Here is a 23,202-nt window from a genome sequence, read left to right on the forward strand (position 1 = left end):
TCCTGACAATAGGTCAGTTCAGGTAAGTTCATTTCAGGAGGCAGTGATGCAGTTGTGTTCTCAAAGTTAGGCCTGTGGTTCAAATAGTCAGATATTAAATGAGAGGTATTTCAGTGGAAAGAAAGGAAAACAACAGTTAATGATTAGATCAAATTACAAACCAGTTTCTGAGTTCTCAAAGGTAGCCAGTCAAGATTTCTAGATGTCAGGCTCCAAGCATCTTCAGATAGAGTAAGGGCAGGGAGTGGCAATCTGACCAATTATCCCAATTTGTAGTTTAAATATCTTTGGGGATCTTGTTGCATGGCCCACAGAGCAACAGACACAAAGATTGTCTATACATGTATTATGGTAGCAATTTCTCTGAAATTTACATTTAGTTGTTTATACTCAGTTTGCAGAGCTTTAGGAAAAAGGGTAGTTTTAGCTCTCAAATGATTTCAAGTCAAAAAGAGGGGGGGAAATCAAATATTAGTTTAGAGAGGTGTAGCCAGGTATTGGAGGACACTAGAATAAATCAGGAGTTAGTTCAGTTTATAATGAATAGTATCAAAATCTAATATCTACAAAAATGGGCTACTGAAACAAATTTTTGCTCTATAATCACTCTCATTTCTATCAAAGATAGCCAAATTAACACTAATTGGCAAGATAAGTCTAGTTTCAAAAAAAAAAAAACAAAAACAAAACTTGGCCTATTTCCATAAGTCCTGCAAGAACCATATAGATTCTTTAAAAACTTCTTTACTGGAACTTTTCATTAGGATCCTCTAGATTGAACTCTTAACAGCCTGTTGAGGCCAGAAGCCAAGCCAAATACTTGCCATCAGACTATGTCTGCAATACCTGTGGATTTGGGTGAATTCTTTTCTTCTCAAGGTCCTCAAAGTATTGTTTCTTACACTTGCCAGGAACTGACCTTCTTACTCACTTGCAAGGCTCTGGGAACTCGAAAAGACCAGGCTGATATTTCTGAAGGGCTTTATTGGTTCCATAAAGCTAAATCTGATCGTATCTGATTATACTAATCACTCTCTCAAATATCACATTCCAGTCCAAGCTTTGGTAGCAAAACTAATGCGTTCAGTTGTATCCTAAGAGATACAGATTCCTATTGAACTTATGCAAATAAATATTTTGCTGTTAAAATTTTAAGAATATTAACAGTTTTTGAGTTCTGGAGGGGGCAGATAGGAAGCAACATAAATGTTTCAATTTGTTCACAAAAGTATATTTTAGCAAATCACTGTCAGTTTGCTTAAGACAAAAAGTTTTCTTAAATCAAGAAAACTAAAGCATTTTTGAAAAGTCAACAATGTTACAAACAAAAAGTTATAAAATTTATAATTATCTTCCTTAGTTTATTCAAGTCCCATGATAATAATTCTTATTCCGCTTGAATTCAGTTTTTCTAGTAAAATGAGAAATGTAACCTAGTTCAATTTTATGATCTTAAGGCTATCAGAAACGTGTACTCAGAGTTCTTCCCATGAGTCTCACTGAAGATGAAACAGGTCCATAGGAAGCTTTTAATAAGAACATCTGAGTAACAGTTTAACTGTCCATAAATGAGAAAAGACTTAAAAATAGCTATCCTTAAAGAGCTGATTCGAGTTCATTACAATGCAATTGATAAGAAAATCTGATTATTTTGTGACACACACATATCATTTCAAGATAATAACATACCTGGTTATTATCATCAGCTTTCTAGGTTTTTTTTTTTTTTTTTTTTTTTTTAAGGATTTTATTTATTCCTTTGAGAGAGAGAGAGCAGGCAAGAGAACTAGTGGAAGAGAGAGGGGGAGAGGGTGAGGGAGAAGTAGATTCCAGTAGGGAGCCAGGTATGAAGCTCCATCCCAGGACCCTGAACTCATGACCTCAGCCGGAGGACACGTTTAACCAACTGAACCACCCGGGCGCCCCTGCTTTCTAGGAGTTTTACACAATTTTTAGAACACTTATTTTATTTTATTTTTTAAAAAGATTTTATTTATTTATTCATGAGAGACACAGAGAGAGAGAGAGACAGAGACGTAGGCAGAGGGAGAAGCAGGCTACAGGCAGGGAGCCTGATGTGGGACTCGATCCTGGGTCTCCAGGATCATGCCAGGGGCAGGTACTCAACTGCTGAGCTACCCAGGAGTCCCAAAACACTTATTTTAATTACATATCTCTAGAAATAGAATCTAAGGGCAGCCCAGGCGGCTCAGTGGTTTAGCACCACCTTCAGCCCGGGGCCTTCCATTGTTTGGAAATGTTTCCAGGGGCCCACTGGTTCAGCCCAGGGCCTTCCATTGTTTGGAAATGTTTCCAGGGGCCCACTGGAAAATTTCGGTTAGATTGTGATCTAAAGTCTTCATTTTAGAATTTCATTTTGGCAAGTATGTCAAAAAATATCAAAAGGATTGAATATTTGATTAGATATGAACATGAAACATTATAAAACAATATTGAATTATACATTTAATCAAAGTGACAATAAAAGATATCAAAGGCAAATACAGAAGGTTACATAATTGTGAGCAAAATTTAGCTCTTTTATTTATTTATTTTTTAATTTTTTTAATTTTTAAATTTTTTAGCTCTTTTAATATTAACACAGTTTTTGTATGTAATCAAGGGCATACAAATAATAAATTATATATAATAAACACAGCAAATTATTTCGGCAAAACATGGATTTTTTTTTAAGGTAGGTAGATAACTTAAAAGGTAAAGAAAAACTTTTATTTTTTTTATTAAGGGCAAGCCGATATTCAAGAAATGTTTGTCCTTTTAACAAAGAAAATACAAATATTTTGCACTAATGCCCTTTTTTTTTTTTTTTAAGCAATGTATTTATTTATATTACAGAGGTGGGGGCAGAGGGAGAGGGAGAGAGAAACCCAAGCAGACGCAGGGCTGAAGGCGGAGCCCAATGTGAGGCTTGAGCTTGCACCCTGAGATCATGACTGGGCCAAAACCAAGAGTGAGATGCTTAAATGACTGTGTCACCCAGGTGCCCCTGCACTAGTGTACTTTTGATATTAAAACTCATTTGCTTACTTAAATTTATCTTAATCTTAGCAAGCATTGACCACACATGTAACTCCTCTCTAGAGATTCCCTCTTGAAAAAACCAAAACAAGACGAAATCACAGAGGGACACGAAGGATGAGACTCTTAACCATAGGAAACAAAGTGAGGGTTACTGGAGAGCAAGTAGGTGGGGGGAAGAGGTAACAGAGTAGATGGGCAGTAAGGAGGGCACTTGATGTACTGAGCACTGGGTATTAAGAAGACTGATGAATCACTGACCTCTACCTCTGAAACCAATACTACATTACATGTTAATTAATTGAATTTAAATTAAAAAATTAAAAAAAAAGATTCCCTTTCTACAAACCTGCAACCCGTTTACATTCAGACTTTGTCCTCACTCCTCCCTGCCCAAATAACCAGCTTCACTTTGAGACAAAACCACTTTCTTTTCTCCAAACAAAACCATGCTCTTATTCTTCATACTTTCTCTTACTGAAATCACAAATCATACTTTCCTTGCATAGAAAGTTGTTTCCCTTATTATTTCCAGTAGTCTTCATTACATTGAATAGGTTTTGCAATACTTAGAAACCTCAATTTCTTGTGAGAGTTAAGTAGTGAGCAACTGTGAGCTGTTACACAGAGTTCTTTAGCCTGGCAAATCTATTAATATATTTCAAAATTTTTAGAAACTTTTCACAGTACAATCTGTCAATAAAGCATAAAGCCTGCTTATGAAAAGATCCAAATTTAACTTTAGTTTTCCTGTAATAAGACAAAATTAGATAAATGCAGGTTTAGTACTTAATGCATCATTATTTTATCTTATTTGGAAATGACCTAGATATTCAATAAATTTAACTTGACTCATCATTTAACTTATCAGAACTTTAAAGTTTTAGATTACCAAATATTTTGGAAACTATTTCTCACTGGTCAAAGCTTACCCATCTTTTCATTTATTTACATCTATTTAGTTTGTTCTTAACAATTATATTTAGACTACCAATAAGACTTCATGAGGCCCTACACACAGTCAACCATTCTAAGCTTTTCTTCCTAACAAAATTTGCAATAGGAATATCATGGACATATTTGACTTCCAGTCAACACAAGCAGAATAAAAGTTTTATGTTTAGGGATCCCCGGGTGGCTCAGCGGTTTAGCACCTGCCTTTGGCCCAGGGCACGATCCTGGAGTTGTGGGATCGAGTCCCACATTGGGCTCCCAGCATGGAGCCTGCTTCTCCCTCCTCCTGTGTCTCTGCCACTCTCTCTCTCTCTCTGGGTCTATCATAAATAAATGGATAAATCTTTTAAAAAAATAAAAGTTTTATGTTTAATGCTGATAATGCTAAAGACAGACACATATATCTTAATTAAACCAACAATGTTAAATTAGCTTTAATACCAATGCTTTCTCAGATCATGTGAACCTGAAAACATCTGGGTTACTCTTATCTTTCTGAATTTTGGAATACCAATCCTTACAAGATTTTGCTTTCAAATCCATTAAATAGAGCCCTTTTTCAATTAATTTTAGCAACACCTTCTGGAGGTAGAAAAAAATATCTCACGTTTAGTTTACAATATACATGGACATACATTTTAGAAATAACAGGAAGCAAACAAAACCTTACAGCTTTTGTTTTTACTAATACTTGTGGAGAGGATGTTATAGCCTCAATTTTCAAATATTTTTTTTTCCTGATGAAAAATTTCTCCCTTAAGTTTGCATTTCAAAGAATGCCTCTTAGTTCCTAGAGAATGTGGGAGTAGAGAATTCGTATCACAAAGGCACAGGGTGACTATCCAAGATTTTTGCAAGGTGGATATTTGAAACATATCTGCCCATTATTAGAGGTGCTAGACTCCGTAGTTTGTCTTTTTTTTTTTTCTTTCTTCAGAGTCAGGCAACTGTGGGCTATGTTTACATTTCAAAGATATAGTAAGATTTGTCATTTAAAGGGACAGAGAAAGAATGTAATAAAATTTTTTCCTAGAGTTTTCAAGGTAATTGCTATTTAAAATTTACCTTGTTTACCTTTTAAGTACAGAACAACTTTGTACCAATATCCTGATCTTTTATAATATCTACAAACATTTTGATAGGGATAGGTGAGGTTTAGTGATATATGATCTTAATTTGCCTCTAGAGTTGCATTTCAGGTTTTGCAGAAATTTGTAAGACAGAAACAGTTGTTTCTATCCCAAATAACTGGATTACAGCCTAAATATCAAAGGACAGGCTAGCCTTTTTAACTAAATTATTTTCTTTATATCAGGGATAATTTTTAAATAAGAGAGGAACCAAAAGATCTACGTCTTTGTAAAGTCTGTGTAATGCATTTTAACAAAAGCCTTTTTTTCCCTGGGTACACTATTCAACCTTGGTTTCCATCAGCTCCTGAATATTGGCCTTTCACTGATCATTTGTAGAGGGCCTATGAAAAATTTTGGCCTTCTATCCTCTGTGAAGGAAGGTTATGAATATAGCCAGATAGTCTTTCTAAATTTGGTAGAATCTTTTGAAAGTAGAGGTAAAAGGCCTTTATAATTTAAAAGATCTGCTGCTGTCCAGGGGACACCAGTTCTTTTGTAGTAGGGGTCTAGGAAACACCTGTAAAGGATATTGCGTACTAATAACGTCTGAAATTGGCAGAGCCTGATTACAAGAGCCCTGGCAGGTCACCACAAAGCAAGCCCTATTGCCAACCTGGGTGCTTTTGTTAAAGTCATTCCTGGCTTTCGGTATTTACATGAGCAACATGTATACTTTGTACCTAGCGATTAGGCCTGAGTGATCTCTGTAAACCTTGTAGGGAAATGAGGCTGGATTTTAAGAAGGGGGTTTTGCATTGGATGTGGACATTTATTTTTGTCTTAAGTCTAATTTCTGCTTTTTATTTTGTCAAGGGAGTCCTTAAAGGCTACTAATAAGACAATTGAGAGTTCTTTTTTTATATATATAAAATATGTAATATTATATATAATATATAAAATTTATATATAAGTATTTCATATATAAAAATACTTATATATTTCATATAAATAAAATATTTTATAATATTTAATAAAATATTATAACCTAACATTAATTAATAATTTAATAATATTTGAATTATTAATTTAATATTTTTAAAATTTTTTTAAATTTTTATTTATTTATGATAGTCACAGAGAGAGAGAGAGAGAGAGGCAGAGACATAGGCAGAGGGAGAAGCAGGCTCCATGCACCGGGAGCCCGACGTGGGATTCGATCCCGGGTCTCCAGGATCGCGCCCTGGGCCAAAGGCAGGCGCCAAACCGCTGTGCCACCCAGGGATCCCATAATTTAATATTTTAATTTAATATAATATTAATTGATAATTTAATACTATTTTAATAAAATATTATAATTTTATTTATATAAATATATATGTATGTATTTTATACATATACATATGTATATTATACATATATATTTTATACATAAAATATATATTTTATACATGTACATATATATGTATATATACACATACACTCTTGCTTCATTGGACTCCGCAGATTCCAGGAGGCTGACGTGGTAAGAAATCTCACCTTCTGCTGGCTGTATGTAAATACATATATATATTAATGTAACCGATTTAAAGGATCTGCTATGTGACCGTTTATAAGTAAGATCTAGTAATAGCAACTGAAACCAATAAACTTTTTAGTCTTTTAACAAAAGCCACAAGAAGTGCCCAGAGAGGACCTACATGATGAAACCCCCACGATCCAAAAGTTTACTTTTGAAATTAGTCCAAGAAAGCAAAGGCTTTCATTGCATAGGTAGTAAGGCTGGTGTGTGTCTCTGGTCTCCGGTGGAAACATGAGACGTCTCCAGTCACAGGCCCATTAATCTGTGACATCAGGCTGGAGCTACTGAGGTGAAACTTTCCAGGACAAACAAACAGTGAAGGTTGAGATGACAAAGGTTCCTTTGGGTTTGTATCTCTCACGAAAAACTTCCCGAAAAGCTGGCAAGGCAGGACAGAGACTCAAAACCCCAATCCATTCAACAGGCCATCAAAGTGCACCCTGGTAAGGGCACCCTTGGAATGGTGGAGACCAAAGAGAATATTCTCACTGGTCAAAAAACCAAATTCTTAGGACATAGAACAGGATGAAAGAAAAACTCATATCTGGAATATGCACATTAACAGCTTGATCTAAGACCTGGGTCTCTTGGAGCCACACTAATATCTAGAAGAGATGTGCCATGGGGCTGGGGACTGTTTTAAAGCGTAACTGATGGCATGGAAGTTTTCTTGAAGGTGGTAGATGGCCTAGTGTCCATGGAACCCATCTGTGACCAACATATCCTATCATGGGAATCTCTGAGTTCAGTGGCACTTGCTCTAACAGCTCGATCCTGCCCACCGATTCTGCAGCCTTGGCTTCCATGGTGTCCATTGGCAACAGCCTTTACCTCACATGCATATTCCAGTCTTTTTGACAAACAACATGAAAGACTCAGACAAAAGAAAACAAAGATGATCTCTGGGCGGAAAGGGATCAGTAACCAAAGAGTTGCTAAGCCCAGGGAGGGACTTCCACCCATATGTCCTCCTGCTAATCTAAATGTAGGAAGAGACAAAAAGGATCCTCACCACTCTTGCTCCCCCGGACTCTGCAGATGGATTCTGGGAGGCTGACTTGGTAAGAAATCTCACCCTCTGCCAGCTGACCGTCAGATTTCCCAGGACCTCTCAGCTGCAGCCTATGGTCCAGGGCAAGCAGTGTCTGGTGAGCCCAAGTATCCTTCCCATCATGCCACCTGTCCCAGAGCAAGAATTCCTGTCTCCTTCAAATGTTCTTCTACCTGGATTGACAGATTAACAGGAGATAATACAATTCGATTGTGTATGTACAGGCAATCCACACCGACAGAGAAATTACAAAGACTATCAGGCAAAATGAGGTACATGTGGCATCCTGAGCCAAGGAGAAGGGCGTAGGGGTCTGAGACTTCAGAGGAAAGTCTTAAAAGATGGGCACAGGCCCCAAATGGTGTTACTTACCTGGAGTCCCCAAACTGGTGCTCAAAACATAATGTAATTGCAGCTATAGTATATTCCAGAAATGTAGAATTTTTCCATCTGTACCACTGAAGATGTCACCTGGGTCCTCTCTCTCTCCCAAAGAAAGATGAGGTGATAGACACGAGACATCTTGGTTCCCTCCCCCCAAACCCCCAGAAACCACCCTCACCTGGAACAATTGGTTCTTTCGCTAATGATAACCTTCTTGCCCTCCCCCCCGCCCCACCGTTTTTCTATAAAAACCTTCCATTTTGAACATTTCTCGGACAGCCTCTCTGCTTATTAGATTGGGTGCTGCTTGATTCATGAATTATTTAATAAAGTCAATTAGATCTTCGAATTTACTTGGTTTAAGTTTGTTTTTTAACAGAAGAAATGCAATTCGCAGGACAAGAAGAAGGGCAGATATTTCATAACTATGTGTCTGTCCTGCCATACAGATGGGTCACTCAGATACAATTTATCTCTGTTGGTGACCCTTATTCTGAAAAAAAGACTCTCAGTTTAGATTCTTCTATGTAGTTAAGGGAAGGGGAAAATTTCTCTTGAGCTTGTAGGGTCTCAACTGCCTTAGGCTCGAAAAAGCCTGCATACCAGGGGCACCGGGCTGGCTCAGTCAGCAAAGCATGAGACTCTTTTTTTTTTTTTAAATTAATTAATTAATTTTTTCAAAAGCATGAGACTCTTAATCTCAGGGTTGTGAGTTTGAGCTCATGTTGGGGGTGGAGTTTACTGAAAAAAATGAATAAAATAAAAATTTAAAAGAACACCACTTTAAAATGGGGGGTCATCTGGAGCTGGCCTGCCCCTGGTAGCTACCAGGGTAATACAGTGCTGCTAAGAATCCTGCATAGACTCCTTGTGACTGTGTTCCTATGCGACTTGGTCAAGGAACAGCAGTAGCAACAATGGGTAGGGGGTTGCAGAAACAGAGTGACCCCCTTTTGGGATCCTCCCTGGCTGGTGGGCACCCACTGTCTCCTTAAACATCTGTATCCTTTGTAGTAGCATCTTCTGGGCCAAACAAAAGCTGGCAAAGATGGAGTGAAGAGGTCATCTTTTGGACTCCGAGTGAATAGGGGACAATTAGAAAACAGAACAATAAAATATACTTACAACCGCAAATAGAAGTGTTGGACGGAAGGGGAACCAGTGCACAAAGTTACCAGACAGAAAGAGCAATGATGGGGGCATTTTGAATTTTGGAGAGAGAGAGAGAACAGAATTTGACAGGGTCGCTCATCCTCCACTTCCTCTCATATCTCTCTCCAGGTAAACTTTTCTCATTTTTCATCATCAGAGAGCTGTTTCCTCTCCTTATCTTTTCCTAGGAAAAGTCCAAGGTAGTGCACCCTAGACTGAGGCACCGCAAGTATCTACTGCTGGTCAAAAGAAGATAGGTTGAGATATAATAAACGTTCTTTTTAACAAGTCAGAGAATTATCACATCCTCATAGAAAAATATCGAAAGGTATGGAAGGTCATAAATCAAAATGTAAAAGTCTCGGTCTCTCCAGCCACCGGTTCAAATTAGAGACAATAGGCATATCGAGACTTCCTGTGCATCTCCCCAAAGGTCATGCTTACAGCAATGTGTGTGTGTCTTGTCAGCATCCAAATAACATTTTATCCTATGAAACCATTAAAAACCATTAAAAAAAAACATTAAAAAATCAAGGATAATTACATTCATGTGCCATTTGCTTATTTAATAACAAATTTTTCTGTACCGTTATGTATCTATCTTTACAGAGCTGCATAGAGCAACAGGCTATTTTAATGGTTAAAAATTAATAGTTAATACTATATAATGGTTTAGCCTTTCATACATTGTATAAAGCGTTCCTTTGTACGGATCTAATTTATTCGATCATTTTGTCATTGCCAGAATTAGTGTTTTTAGAAGTTATGTGTTGTTTTATTTTCTAGACCATTATTTCTTTAACAATTAGGCCTCAGCATAGACCTCAGTACAGTTTTCTGGCTTTGATATTTTCTCTTCCAATTGTTGTCCCAGTAAACTATTCATATTATAGAAGAGAATCCGGGCTTCTCAGCCCACTTGAGACTTAGAAGCAATACTTGCTTTTCCTTCCTCACTTTTGACCTAACCTTCGTCAATCATGTCCCTCAGGGCAGAGTTTTAATCCACAGAAAGTTCCAGTTCCCCTCACCTTCTCCAGGTGGTGGGGCTCAGAGCACTAACGGAAGTGCCCGGAGGATGCAGGCTGGGAGGCAGGTTAGTTAAAAGGTTGCTCATTTTGAGCTGGCTGCCTCCCAGTTCGGCTGTTACCTCGGGGAAGGGGGGACCCGCGTCCCTTCTGGACAGGTGCAAGCCCCCCTGGAGTCACGGCTCGCGGCTATGGGGCGAGGTCAGGCGAGCAGGCTCCAGGTGGACCTCGCAGGGAAGTGCAGCGACGGGGACAGTCGGGGTGGGCAGGAGGCTCGGTAGCCACCGATTCAGGGGCCTCCCTCGCGCAGTCCCGAAGTGCGGGGCCTAAGTGTCAAGCTTGCAGGTTCCCGGAGCTGTTGAGGGGTCAAGCCACGGAGGAAGGCGACGAGGAGGAGCAGGAGGATGCGGGCCACGAGGGCGTGCGCCTTTTTAGGACTTGTCCGGTTGCAACACGCGCGCGCACATATGCACACACACGCACATGCACACGCGCGCACACACGCGCGCACACTCCTCGCAGCTCCGGCTCCCCCTGCAGCCAGCGCCCCGGCCGCAGCGCATTGGGTTAGGGCCGCGACAGCTGCGGTCTCCCTCCCGCAGGAGGGTTAGGACCGCGCTCGGGGTGGGCCCCGCACTGGCCTCAGGTGCAAGCCCGGCCCCGGGGCGGGGGCGGGGAGGCCCGGAGCGCCGCGGCGCCGCGAGCACCCGAACTCCCCGGTTCAAAATCCCGAGGCCGCGACCAGCCTCCGGCGGCGCGAGCCCTCATTGGCTGAGCCGAGGTGGCAATCAGGGGCCGGGCCGCCGCGCCGCTCCCCGCCCCCGCCCCCGGGCCCCAGGCGCTGTCGCCGCCGCAGCCGCCGCCCGGTCCCTCGGCCGCGCTCGCGTGGGGGCCGCCTCCCGGCTCGGGCGCACGCACCATGGTGAGCCCCCGCCCGAGGCCCCGGCCGCGCCGCCAGCCGTTCTGCCCGAGTCCCGGCGGGCTGGGGGGGCCGCGCCCTGCACCGACCCGCGAGCGCCCGGGCTCGGGAAGGGGACGTGCGGCGGGGGCGCGCGGGGGTGTGGGAGGCGCGGGGGGCGGGGGCGCCCCACTTTCCCGGGCGCGGCGACAGGTGAGCGGAGGGGAAGGCGGCGGCCCGGCGAGGGGGCGGACGGCGACCGGGAGGCTCAGTCCTTTACCGGGGTGCGGGGGGGCGCCCCGAGGCCCCTCTGGACGGAGCGGAGCCAGGGGGCAGGGGCGGGGATGCTGCAGCCCGCCGGCCCCTGACGCCCGGGTGTCCCCTGTCCCTGCAGTACGGATTCGTGAATCACGCGCTGGAGCTGCTGGTGATCCGCAACTACGGCCCCGAGGTGTGGGAAGACATCAAGTAAGTGTGCGCGCGCGCGCGTGTGTGTGTGTGTGTGCATGTGCGTGTGTGCGCGCCTGTGTGTGCATACGTGTGTGTGCGCGCCTGTGTGCATGTGAGCGCGTGTGTGCATGTGAGTGCGCGTGTGCGCGTGTGTGCACGTGTGCGTGTGTCCACGCGGGGGTGCGGGGTCCCGGGGCGGCCCCGGCGCTGCCCCCCGCGCCGCGCCGCTTCCCCCGCTTCCTGCCGGGGCGCCCTGCCCGCGCGCGCATCCCCGGAGATGCCTCCCCCCGCCGCGCCCCAGCTGCGCTCCCACGCTCCGGAGCGGGCCCGGGGGGCGGGGGGCGGGGGCGGGGGCCGGGGCGGGGCCGCCGGGGCGAACGGCAGGGGCAGGATCCCCGGGGGTCACGGCGGCCTGGCGCCCCGGCCCGGGCGTGGGAACGCTCTGCCCGCCCCGGCGGCTCCCACGCGGAGGGGCCCGGGGGACCGCGGAGGCCTCCGCGACGTTCAAAGAGCCGGAGCCTGAGAGCGGCAGGAAGCCTCGGCTCCTCGGTCACCTCGCACCTCGGGACACGGGAAACAGTGGAGCCCGGAGCCTGTCCGTGTGCCCAGGCTCACTGCTCGGGAGGGGAATTCTTGAGCAACTGGATCAAGTGCATTTACTCATCTGAAATAGTAAAATGGGAATGTTTATTGTCTTTTTTTCCCTTTCATTTTCTCAAAACCTATCCCCTCCCCCCCTTTTTTTGGCTTCCCCTGGGGCGAAGGCTGCCTCGCCCGGGAGCATCCTAGCTCCAACCCGGCGCTTTTCGCACGGAGGGGGAGATAAGCACAGTCACTTGAGACCTTAAGGCCGCTGCAGTGATGGATGGGTCCTCTCTGCCGGCGCGTTGAACATTTCGATGGAACAAAATTCCCTTTTTCTTCCCTGTTACTATGCTGAAATTTGCATTTAACGTGAGCACAACCAGCTAGCTGCACCAGAACGACATATATGGGTTTTCAGGCTGGAACAACAAGCTGTCACACTGAAACGGGGGTAGAGGGACTTAGAGGGATGACCTGGGTGGGCAGAGGAGAGCACATTGGTATCTTTTACTTTCATTTCCTGACCTCACCGATTCCATTTTGTTGTAACAAGTGGGTGATGTTTTCATGCTATTTTTCCCCCCAAATATATTGCAGTTATTAGCAATCAATTCTAACAGGTCTTATTCTGCAGTTCCAGGATAATGATTTCTTTTAAACATCTGTTTCCATGGAGATGGCCTGGGTTAAATATTAAGCACTTAGGATGTGACTTTTCCCTTCCTAGGGTCGGTATGGTTGAGCATGATTTCATGTTCCAGGAGCGATTTATGTTACCCACAGGGCATATCTACATATTATAAAGAGAAGAAGGGATTTGGAAATTATGGATTGAATCAAATGAGTGTTGAGGCGCTAAAACTTACTTTAGGGCTTGAATCTATTAATACCTTCATAATTTGTATTTTGCTTGTTAGAGTTACAGAGAAGGCGGGCATCAAAAGCATGATTTTAGACAGTGTATTTTAAGTATAGGATTATTCTTAAGCCACTTTGAGAATTTATGAAAGCATCATGCATACCCCCCACATGTTTTCTCATCCGTAATGTAGAAATCCTCAAATTTCTGGGTGAATATGCTATGACAATATGTTTAAAATTTTGAGAGCACAACAAAAGATACCTATGATGGCTAAATACATGTTTTGACCAGATGTAGAGTGAATGTCCTGCGCATTACCATCTTAAACCAGTTAAATAGAAAGAAGAAAAATTATACTTTACAGAGAAATGTATCAGAAATCTTCAAAAATTAAATCGTCAAGTGATCTGTTTGTATTGGCCATATTTTCCCCAGAGAAGGTCAGACTATCTAAAAATATTCAAATTCCAGTGGTATGAGAACTTAATTCTGTTGAAGTAAGCTAAGAATATTGTTACATTGTATTTTTAAAAACAATATATTAATTTTTAATTAAACACCCATATCTTTTAACTCATTAATTTTATCTTTAAGTATTTCTGAACAGTGTTCTTTTTTTTTTTTTTTTCTGAACAGTGTCCTTAATCTGTTAAAGTGTTAATAGCTCAAATCATTCAAAATCGTTTTTTCTGGTAAAGGAAACAAATCATATGGGTCTATTTTAAAGGTACCCCTGAAACAATTATGTAGCCCTGCAGAAGGAATACCATTAGTTAAACTAGTGTTGTAATGCAGGTGTTAACTTTGATCCTTTTTTGTCTGAGCATCCTTTTTGGCGGAGCCCATATTGTCTTGGGCACCACTTAGTATCTGGAATAGAGGTCATTGTTCAGTTTTCTGTGTTGAGAGGGATGAATCCAATTCATTAGTTTCCAAACCCAGTCAGAACCCTGGAGGGGTTACTTCGCACTCCCTGGAGGATCATTTGCTTAGCACAGCCAAGCAGTTCTCACTGGCTGTGGGAAGGAGAGGAGAATTTGGAGGAGCTTCATTTTAAAATGTTCCTTGGAAGATTCTGATACCTCCTCTCGACTTCATCCTCTGCTCCAGGGAAAGTCACTGCAACCGATGGTTCAACATACAGTATACTTTCTGTTTTAACTTTTTATGAAAAAACAAATGTGTGATTTGGGGGGCGGGGTGCAGGGGCAAGGGTGCAGAAGTTTTAGTGAGTATCAAACGTCTGTGAGAAACTATATAAATTGATGTTTATAAAACTTTATATAATGCTTTTTTCGGTTTAGTAGGAAATGGCCATCCATTCTTCCTGAGAAAGGATGCCAAACATTTAATGACAAATAAAACCGTAAGTAACAGATTCCAGACAGAAAATTCTGAGTGGTAGGAGCCAAAAATGCTTCATTGTAAACTTTGTATCCACTTACACTCTTACCAATCATATAACCATTTCACACAAGCCTTAAATTCCTTTTTAAGAAAAAAAAATCGTCTAGACTGAGGCTCTGCAAACATTCTCTTAAAGGGCTAGATAGTAAATAATCCAGGTGTTGCAGGCTGAAAGTCAATATTGAGGATATTGTGGAGAGTCACTCATAACTTAAAATGTAACTATCTAAAATGAAAATGATTCTTTGCTCTCAGACCAAACAATCCCGCCAGTGGGCTGGATCTAACCCATGGGCTGTAGTTTGCTAACCTCTGATCTAGGCCATAAATACATATGAACAAGCAAAAGAGACCTCTGAATCTACTTTAAATCTTGGTTTTGTTGGCTTCTTTTCAATTTTCAGATAGTACAGTCCTTTCTTGGGATCATCACCATGGTCCCAAGGTGATGATCAAAACCAATCATCATTTTAGAGAAAACATGAAGTCAGGATCTACATATTAGAAAAGCACCTAACTGCTATTTAATCATTTCTATTATTCTTCTGTCATCCTTGGTGAAACTAATCATTGCATCAAGTTAATGGGTTTAATTTTAGATTGGTTTAACTTCACGAAAACATAAAGATGGATTCAAAAAACTAAAACCTCAGATGGTTAAAATTGTATCAAAAACAAAGAGACAAAATATTTCTCTAAAACCTAATTATTTTGCCTAGAGTTGAACAGGCCAAGGAATAGATTAAAAATAGATTTAACACTCCCTAGTGCTATACAGTACATGGCTTAGCCCTTCTCTGTCTTACTAAAAGGTATGAGATAAATACTTGGATCAAAATATTAGTATGTGATTTGAAAATGATATAATCCCACTGTTAGTTGATACATGTTGGAGCAAATTCCTCTAGAAGGTTATTCAATCGTCTTCCTTGAATAAAGAATTCATATTTATTTAGTAGGGTAGCATATTTTTTCACTCATTGATTTAGTCCTTTTTTCATACTCTGGTTAAGCTTATGATTATTATTGTTATTATTATATTTTATTTATTTGTTTGACAGAGGGAAAGAGAGTGTGCTAGCACAAGCAGGGGAACATCAGGAGTAGGGAAAAGCCAGAGCAGAGAGTTAACGGACTGAGCCACCCAGATGTCCCTAGAAGCTTATTTTTAATGAGCGTAGTGTAGTGCTTTAGGCATCGGAGGGTAGAAAAGTAATATATACTCCTTGCCTCCAAATAAAATCTTATCATGCTACTAACTCTTACCAGAGTTATCAGGATTTTTTTTAGTCCTATTGTTCCTTGATTTTTCTCCCTGTAGCTCATACATGAAAACATTTCTGCCTGTAACTCAAGCATAGAAATATGCTGATCATCCAGTTTTGAAGTAAATACATCTAGTTGAATTTGCTAGTCACAAATTAATCGTTCATTAATGGTTCAAAAAGGCGAATGCTTTGCTATAAGCTGGCTGTGTGACTTCCCCAAGTTGCCTAAGCTTTCTAAGCCTCCCTGTGTAAGGAATACATAATAATAATACCTATTGTGTAGAGTTGTCGTAATATGTTGGAAAATGTCTGAAAATGCTTAACACAGGTTTTTTAAAGAAACTCTTAATAAATGGTAGCTATTCTTAATTTTACCCTAGAACCCAATTTTTTTTTTTTTTGACTTTTCTCTTCCCCAGCTCACCTAAGAGGTACGAAATTCTGCTTTAAGCAGCAGTAGCTCATTCAAGTCTACATAGACTAAATGTCCTCCCATCACTCTACAATAAGTAGTAACTTCCTTTTCATTTTCACCTTTTTTTCTCTTTGGTCCGTTCTATGCAACTAGTACCAGTTCTTTGAATTTGAAGTGCCCCTTAGATTCTCGTCTTCTTCCGTTCTGGCTCCTAGCACTTTCCTTTGTGCTAATCTGACAGCACTGTGGCTGGCTTCTCTGTGTCTGACTTGTTCCTCCCTCTCCATTCTGCAGATTATGGGAAGATTGTTACTCTCCTGATGCTGGTTCTGCTTTGGAATCAATCTTACATTTTTCTAGCCCCCCCCCCCCATCCCCTAATCCCTGTTTATTATTTGAAAATGTAGCATATGCTCCTCATATTCATTTTATCAGAACAAATTAAAACAAAGTAATGCACCATGGTTGGCCATATTTTCATCAGATTTTCATATTCATGAGGTTATAGAATTAAATTTCTATACTTTTCCATACACTTGTTCAAGTAGATTTTTATAGGTTACTGGTACACTATATTATAAAAACTATTTAAAATTTTAAAAATCCTTTCCTCTGTGCAATTTCAGTTGAGTGCAACAATACCCATTTGAAATTGAAAAGGCCCTTCCAGCTCAATTTTTTTTTCTTCTTTATTGAGATATAATAGGCACATAGCATTGTGTAAGTTTAAGGGGTACAATGTGTTGATCAGATGCATTTATTAAGCTGTCCTAATAGTTGCCACCATAGTATTGGCTACCACTTCTAACACATACTTAGCATTTTTGTGTGTGTGGGGGGGGTAAGCACATTTAAGATCTACTCTCTTAGCATCGTTCAAGTATATGATACATTGTTATTAGTTATACTCAATTTGTTAATCTTCTAACTGGCTGTCTTACCCTTTGCACAACAGCTCCCCATTTCCTCCTACCCCCACCCCCTGGTACCACCACTCTACTCATTTCTCTGAGTTTGTCGTTTGTAGATTCCACACGTAACTGAACACAATGTTTGTTGTTTTTAGTGATAAAGCTGAGTTTCCAAGAGATTAAATGACTGTCCTAGGGGATTATATCCAGGAAACTGAAAGGTCAGGACTCCAACCCTTCTCTTCTGGTGCCAGGTTAAATGCTTAAGATAGAAGTAGGAGCTAATGTAATAGACATACAAAAATGAAACCGAAAAAAATAAAAATAAAAATGAAACCGTATTGGACACCTAGGTGGCTCAGTAGGTTTAGCATCTGCCTTCCGTTCAGGTCATGATCCCAGGGTCCTGGGATCGAGCCCCACCTTGGGCTGCCTGCTTGGTGGAGAGTCTGCTTCTCCCTTTGTCCCTCCATCATCACTTGTGTATGTGCTTTCTCTGTGTCTCTCATAAATAAATAAAATCTTGAAAAAAATGAAACCGTATTCATTGTCATACCCAGAAACTTCTTCAGCAAAAATAAAAAAAAATAATATGTAAGATAAAAATTAGGTAAATTAGATAATTGTTAGGATTGAGACCTTTTCCTGTAGAAAGACCTGCCAGTTAGCCTGACAGATAGAGGCAGGCACAGCATGTTAGCTGATAAGCTCACCAGCATTTGAAATTATTCCTGCAGGTGGAAGTAGGTGTCTGTATGCAAACCCCTTCACATGGCTCCCAGGGAGGTCTTCACATAGGCTGTCCTGGAACTGGAACCAAGTCTGGTGAGCAGCATGATGTGTAGGTGATAGACCAGGTCACAGCTCTACCTCAAGGTTTTTCTTTGATGTTTTGAAGCATCCCCCTGAAACTAAGCTAGGTCTTTGTACTTGCAAATACTTTCTGCATTTTTTGAGAATGAAGCAAAAATCATAGAAACATATTATTTAATTAGCCATTTCAGCAAAGGAGCTTTGCACATTAAAATCAGAGCCAGAGGAGAAATTCGAAAATCTGTATTCTCCCCTTTGACCTCCTCAACATATCTGTGGCAGATGTTAACTAGACGTTGCTACTGTTCACAAGGAAAAATGTCCTTCTGACTCTCTCACCTCTCTGCTGGATGAGGGGCTTGAGCACATGTTTCTCCTCAGTGTGTTGGAAAGCAATAGTTATGGGCCGATAGTGTGAAGACATTAACGGGAAAACACACTTGGAGAAATCTGTATAACTGGCCCAGTTCAGAAGGTGACAACTTAGAAGACATGAGTACTAGCAGCTTTTCCATCTGTTTCTTTGCCTCTTCATTCATTAACAGTGGGAAAATGATGTTTTTGTGTCTAGTGAAAAGGAGCACCTTTTTTTTTTTATGTCAAAAGATATTGAGGTTAAAGAAGTTTCTATCCCAGGTAAAAGGCAAATATTCTGTAGTATTTTTTGTACCTCTTTGATACCGTGACTTTGGATCCAATTCATATTCTTTTTTTTTTTTTTTTTTTTAAGATTTTATTCCTGAGAGACACACAGAGAGAGAGAGGCAGAGACACAGGCAGAGGGAGAAGCAGGCTCCATGCAGGGATCCCAACATGGGACTCGATCCCAGGACCCCGGGGTCACGACCTGAGCCAAAAGCAGACACTCAAAACCACTGAACACCCAGAGGCCCCACCATCTCATACTCTGATCCACTTGCCATTCATTGTCGAATCATGAAATATTAAATTGTTACTTTACTGAAATTCCTTGGGATCAGTTTTCAGATTCACTCAAACAACCTGGGACCCTTTCAGTCCACCTGCGCTGCTTTCTCTTTGCACTCCAGCCTCGTGGGCCATGCTCAGTCCCCGAAGGCTTCAAATTTTATGTGTCAGGATAACACCTGTGCTTAGCATTCTCCTTCTCTCCATTCTCCCCATCCCTTACCCAGAAATGGAAACGGGTCTCAGCTTCGAGATGGCAAAACAAATGTGACTTCTTCAGGGAAGAAAACCTCCAAAACTGATTTTTCTTCAAAGTCCATACCAGAGTTTATAATTATGTTTTTCTACTATTGATTAATGTGTGTTTTGTCTTAGTAGATTCTAGCCTTTGTAACAATTACCTAGGAAAGGGTCTGCTAGATTGTTGTCTTTTTCTTCTCTTTTTCCCGTGTGTGTGTGTGTGTGTGTGTGTAAAATCCTTCACATTTTTAATTTCCAGAGAGTAGAACACATGCATATTCACAGATTTTTTTTTTCTGTAACCAGGACAGAAAAAAAATGTCATCATTTGACATGACATGTGTCTAGTGAAGGGGAGCACCTTTTTTTATGTCAAAAGATATTGAGGTTAAAAAAGTTTCTATCCCAGGTAAAAGAATGATGACATTTACGACCACTATATAACACATTATAAGCTCTGTTGAGATGGCCTCTCTCTCTCTCTCTTTTTTTTTTTTTAATCACCAGAGGCAGAAGATAGAGCACTGTGTTATAGCATCTCCTTTTAGAGGAGCCCCAGTTCATTTACGTCATCTCCGTATGTGTACGGATATATAAAAGGATTAAAAAACCCTACTGTTGGATTACCAATTGCATGTACCAAAAGCCAGTTACTGGATTGGATTCAGGACAAGATCAAATCCCTTAGCAAGTGTCCAAAAGTCGAGTCGATATGGTGCTGCTTAAAGTCAGTGTTATAAACTGTGGATAAGTGTTTGTAATATTGAAATTAAATGTAAAAACCAGATGAGAATGCTCATCATGTCATTCAGTTTGAATGTTACAGCTCATCTCTGCTGCACGCTGACCTTAAGGTTGCTCAGTCCCAGTCCTAAGTGCTCTGTACCCATTGTCTCCCCAGTCCTCACAGCCACCATTGAAAATAGGGTTGTTCATTGTCCTCATTCTATAAGTGAGGGAACCGAGGCTTCAAGATTTTAAAACCTTGTCTCAAATCACTCAGCTGTTAATCATCACAGTAGGGATTTGAATAGTGGGGATTTCGAATGATCATATTATGTGCTTTTCCTCAAAGAGAAGGACTTATGACCTTCCTTCCGAAGGCGGCCAGGTTAGCGTGGACCTGGGGCAACGTGGGTGTGCATTGTTACTACTCATTTTTTGTTTTTGTTTTCCTGGACTTTTCAAGCACTGATACAGGTGATTTTGGCTATGACATTTTTAGAGGTAGTTTTATATTCACCAACTAAGACATCTACTAAAGAAAACCAGAGCCCCAGAAATTTTGAGCAACCTATTTATTTTTAGAAGAGCTGTGACTCAGCACACTCACAAGGTGAGTTCATGATGAAGTGCACCCACAAAGGTCTAAGTGAGTGCATTTGTCTGATGAAGCTACTGAAAATGGTCCGTGTGAGATGTTTATGGATGTGTCCTCAGAATTTGGGCAGTTACTGATGAGACTCTTGTGGCAACCTGTACAAAGGGAAAAAAAATCATTATAAATCAAGAGTGATGTCACTTTGCCTCAATCTGTGTCACTCTTGACAGCATTTACTGTTACTGTTTACAGTACTTGGATGAGTGAACACATTGACTTAAGGAGGGACTGTAGGAACCCAAGGAGACTCCAAGCAGGAAGCTGTCGCTGCGTTTCAAAGGCCTGTCTCCTCTCCTCTCTCCCCTCCGCAGCTGCCTCAAAGCAGAGTTTCTCCTTTGCAGATTCAGACTTTAGTGGGAATCCACTACTGACGATTGAGATGTCATTAATACTTCACAACCACACAGAAAAAAAAATAGGAATTTTTAACGTTTTAATATTATATATAGTTATCTGTGGTTTATAAGTGGGGGCTTTAATTTTAGTACTGGTTGGGCACAACTCAGCATTTATGATGTCCCTACAGTACACTAAAATAGACCATTCTGTCTTTTAATTAAACATGGTTTTTAAAGATAATTGGTCAGGTTGATTTTTTGACGTGTGCCGACTTTTTCTTTCTGAGATCAGACCCCGTTTTGAGACTTTATTTTTAAGATTCCTATATTCAGGATCTAGCATCACAAAGCACCTGTTTTCATACCTCGATAAGAAACCTCTTTACCTAAAAGCCAAGTCCTTCTAGTATACTAAACTTTTGAAAATTGTATAATGACAGGGATTCAGTGTCAGAATATGAATTCAGTTTTTGTGCATTCACATTTCTTTTTTTTTTTTTTAAGATTTCATTTTTTTATTCATGCGAGACACACAGAGAGAGGTAGAGACACAGGCGGAGGGAGAAGCAGGCTCCCTGCGGGACTCAATCTTCAGGATCCAGGATCATGACCTGGGCCGAAGGCAGATGCTCAACCACTGAGCCACCCAGGCATTCCAGTACATTCACATTTCACAGTTAAGGAATAAATATCTCCTTAAGTATGGAGTTATGAGAAATGTAGCCTGGATATTTGTGACAAATTATGTACCTAATCCTTAAAAATTAAATAGTTTGAAAACAAGCTGCTCACTTTCACAACAATGTTGGATTGTTCGATTTTTAGTAGGCAGTTTAGAAACACATGAGGGAAATATGTTTAATTAATACATTCACTTCTTTTAAAAACATAGATACATTGATTGAGCGAGCACATGTTCTGTTCCAGCTCTTGGGTTAGGCATCAGTGATTGAAAAAGCAAAAGGCAAAAACCAAAACCACAAAATACCACAATATAAATAAATACCTGCTACTCTTTTGGGGAAAAGCAATTGGTGTAATTAAATGATCAATTCAAATTCTAACAAATAGCCAGTCTTTAAAAGTAAGTAAGTAGGGAATTGCTACTAGGAAAATTTTTCACGTATGCCTACTTAATTTTTAAACACTTATTGTGGCTCCAAATACATGGAATGTGAGAGCTTGGTCTGTATTCTTGAAGCCCTTAGGGGAGATAGGCTTTATTTGTTTTTGGCTATTTGAATATAGAACACTTACCATTTAATCAACAAATTAAGTGCATCTTTAGTTTGACTCTTCTGATGCTGAATAAAAATTCCCAATATTTTATTGCCATTTCTTTCCTTCTCTTCTTCCACTTGCCATTTTGTCTTCCTCCTCTTGCCCTCCTCTTGCCCGATCCTGGGGTCAAGTCCCACATCAGGCTCCTTCATCTTCTTCAACAAGTAGACTATTGCCATTTGGATGTACTGAGCAGTAAGTGGGTGGGGAACACTATTCTGACCCCTTCACGTAGACTCACTCTGCCAACCAACATGGCTCCAGGTAATACTGCTGTTCCTCTATTTTACAGATAAAGATACTGAAACACTTAGAGATGAACTTGCCCAAGCTTAGTGCGACTCCATATGGAAGTAGCCTAGCTGCTTCTTTGGCATAGTGAGGGGGAAAACACTATGACTTGTGATACAGATGAAACCAGATGGGTTTTTCTCTATCTAGGTTTACTTGTTAACCAAAGAAAGTGCCTTCTTTTCCCACTTCATCCAGTGTCATTTAAGCCACTTTAAAAATAAATCTCTCAATATGTCTTACCGTCTGCTGACTTCTTTTATTGAGTAATGCACCAAGTAGAAAAATGTAATTCTTAACCCAAAATACAGTTTTTGAGTATATGTAAAGATAACACAGACTACTGCAAGGGGTACTATCTGGGAAGGATGGAAGACTGAGCACTATTGAATATATTTTAATCCAATTTACCTCTGGTGTCATATGATATTTGCTGTCATCTGAAATTTATTGGAAAACAAAGTATGTCCAAAGTCTTTCATTTTTGAGAAAATTTAAAAGTGTTTCCTAGAGGAACCTGTGGCTTTTTTTACATGTAAACTAAATATGATTTAAATAATAGGGAATTACATACTTGCTTTGTGTGTGCAACAATTTAAACAAAGTTAATACTTAGAAAATATATTCTGAAAGATGAGTGAGTCTGGAAAATTTGGTTAGTGTACTTGGCTGAATTCGATAATTTAAGCACAAAAGAAACTCTATCAAGAATATAAACCTTAAATATTGTTAGAAATGTTATATCTATGCGTTTGATGCATCCTTTACTTTTGCTTTTGAGAAAAAAGCTAGAGGGACATGAGGGTGCCTCAGTGGTCAAGCGTCTGCCTTTGGCTCAGGTTGTGACCCCGGGGTCCTGGGATCGAGTCCCGCAT

The 23,202-nt window shown here is 40.8% G+C and overlaps 1 protein-coding gene across 1 annotated transcript in view; it reads left to right on the plus strand.

The window, feature by feature from the left end:
• The first annotated feature begins 11,080 nt into the window (after positions 1-11,080).
• Positions 11,081-23,202, plus strand: part of GUCY1B1 (guanylate cyclase 1 soluble subunit beta 1) — a 47,517-nt gene continuing 35,395 nt past the window's right edge. The window contains exons 1-2 of the mRNA XM_025438980.3: positions 11,081-11,182; positions 11,553-11,626. Coding sequence (XP_025294765.1) covers positions 11,180-11,182; positions 11,553-11,626 — 77 coding nt within the window. The 5' untranslated portion in view covers positions 11,081-11,179. The remainder of the gene's footprint in view (positions 11,183-11,552; positions 11,627-23,202) is intronic.

This window comes from Canis lupus, chromosome 15 (genome assembly GCF_003254725.2).
Source record: "Canis lupus dingo isolate Sandy chromosome 15, ASM325472v2, whole genome shotgun sequence".
Taxonomy (NCBI): domain Eukaryota; kingdom Metazoa; phylum Chordata; class Mammalia; order Carnivora; family Canidae; genus Canis; species Canis lupus.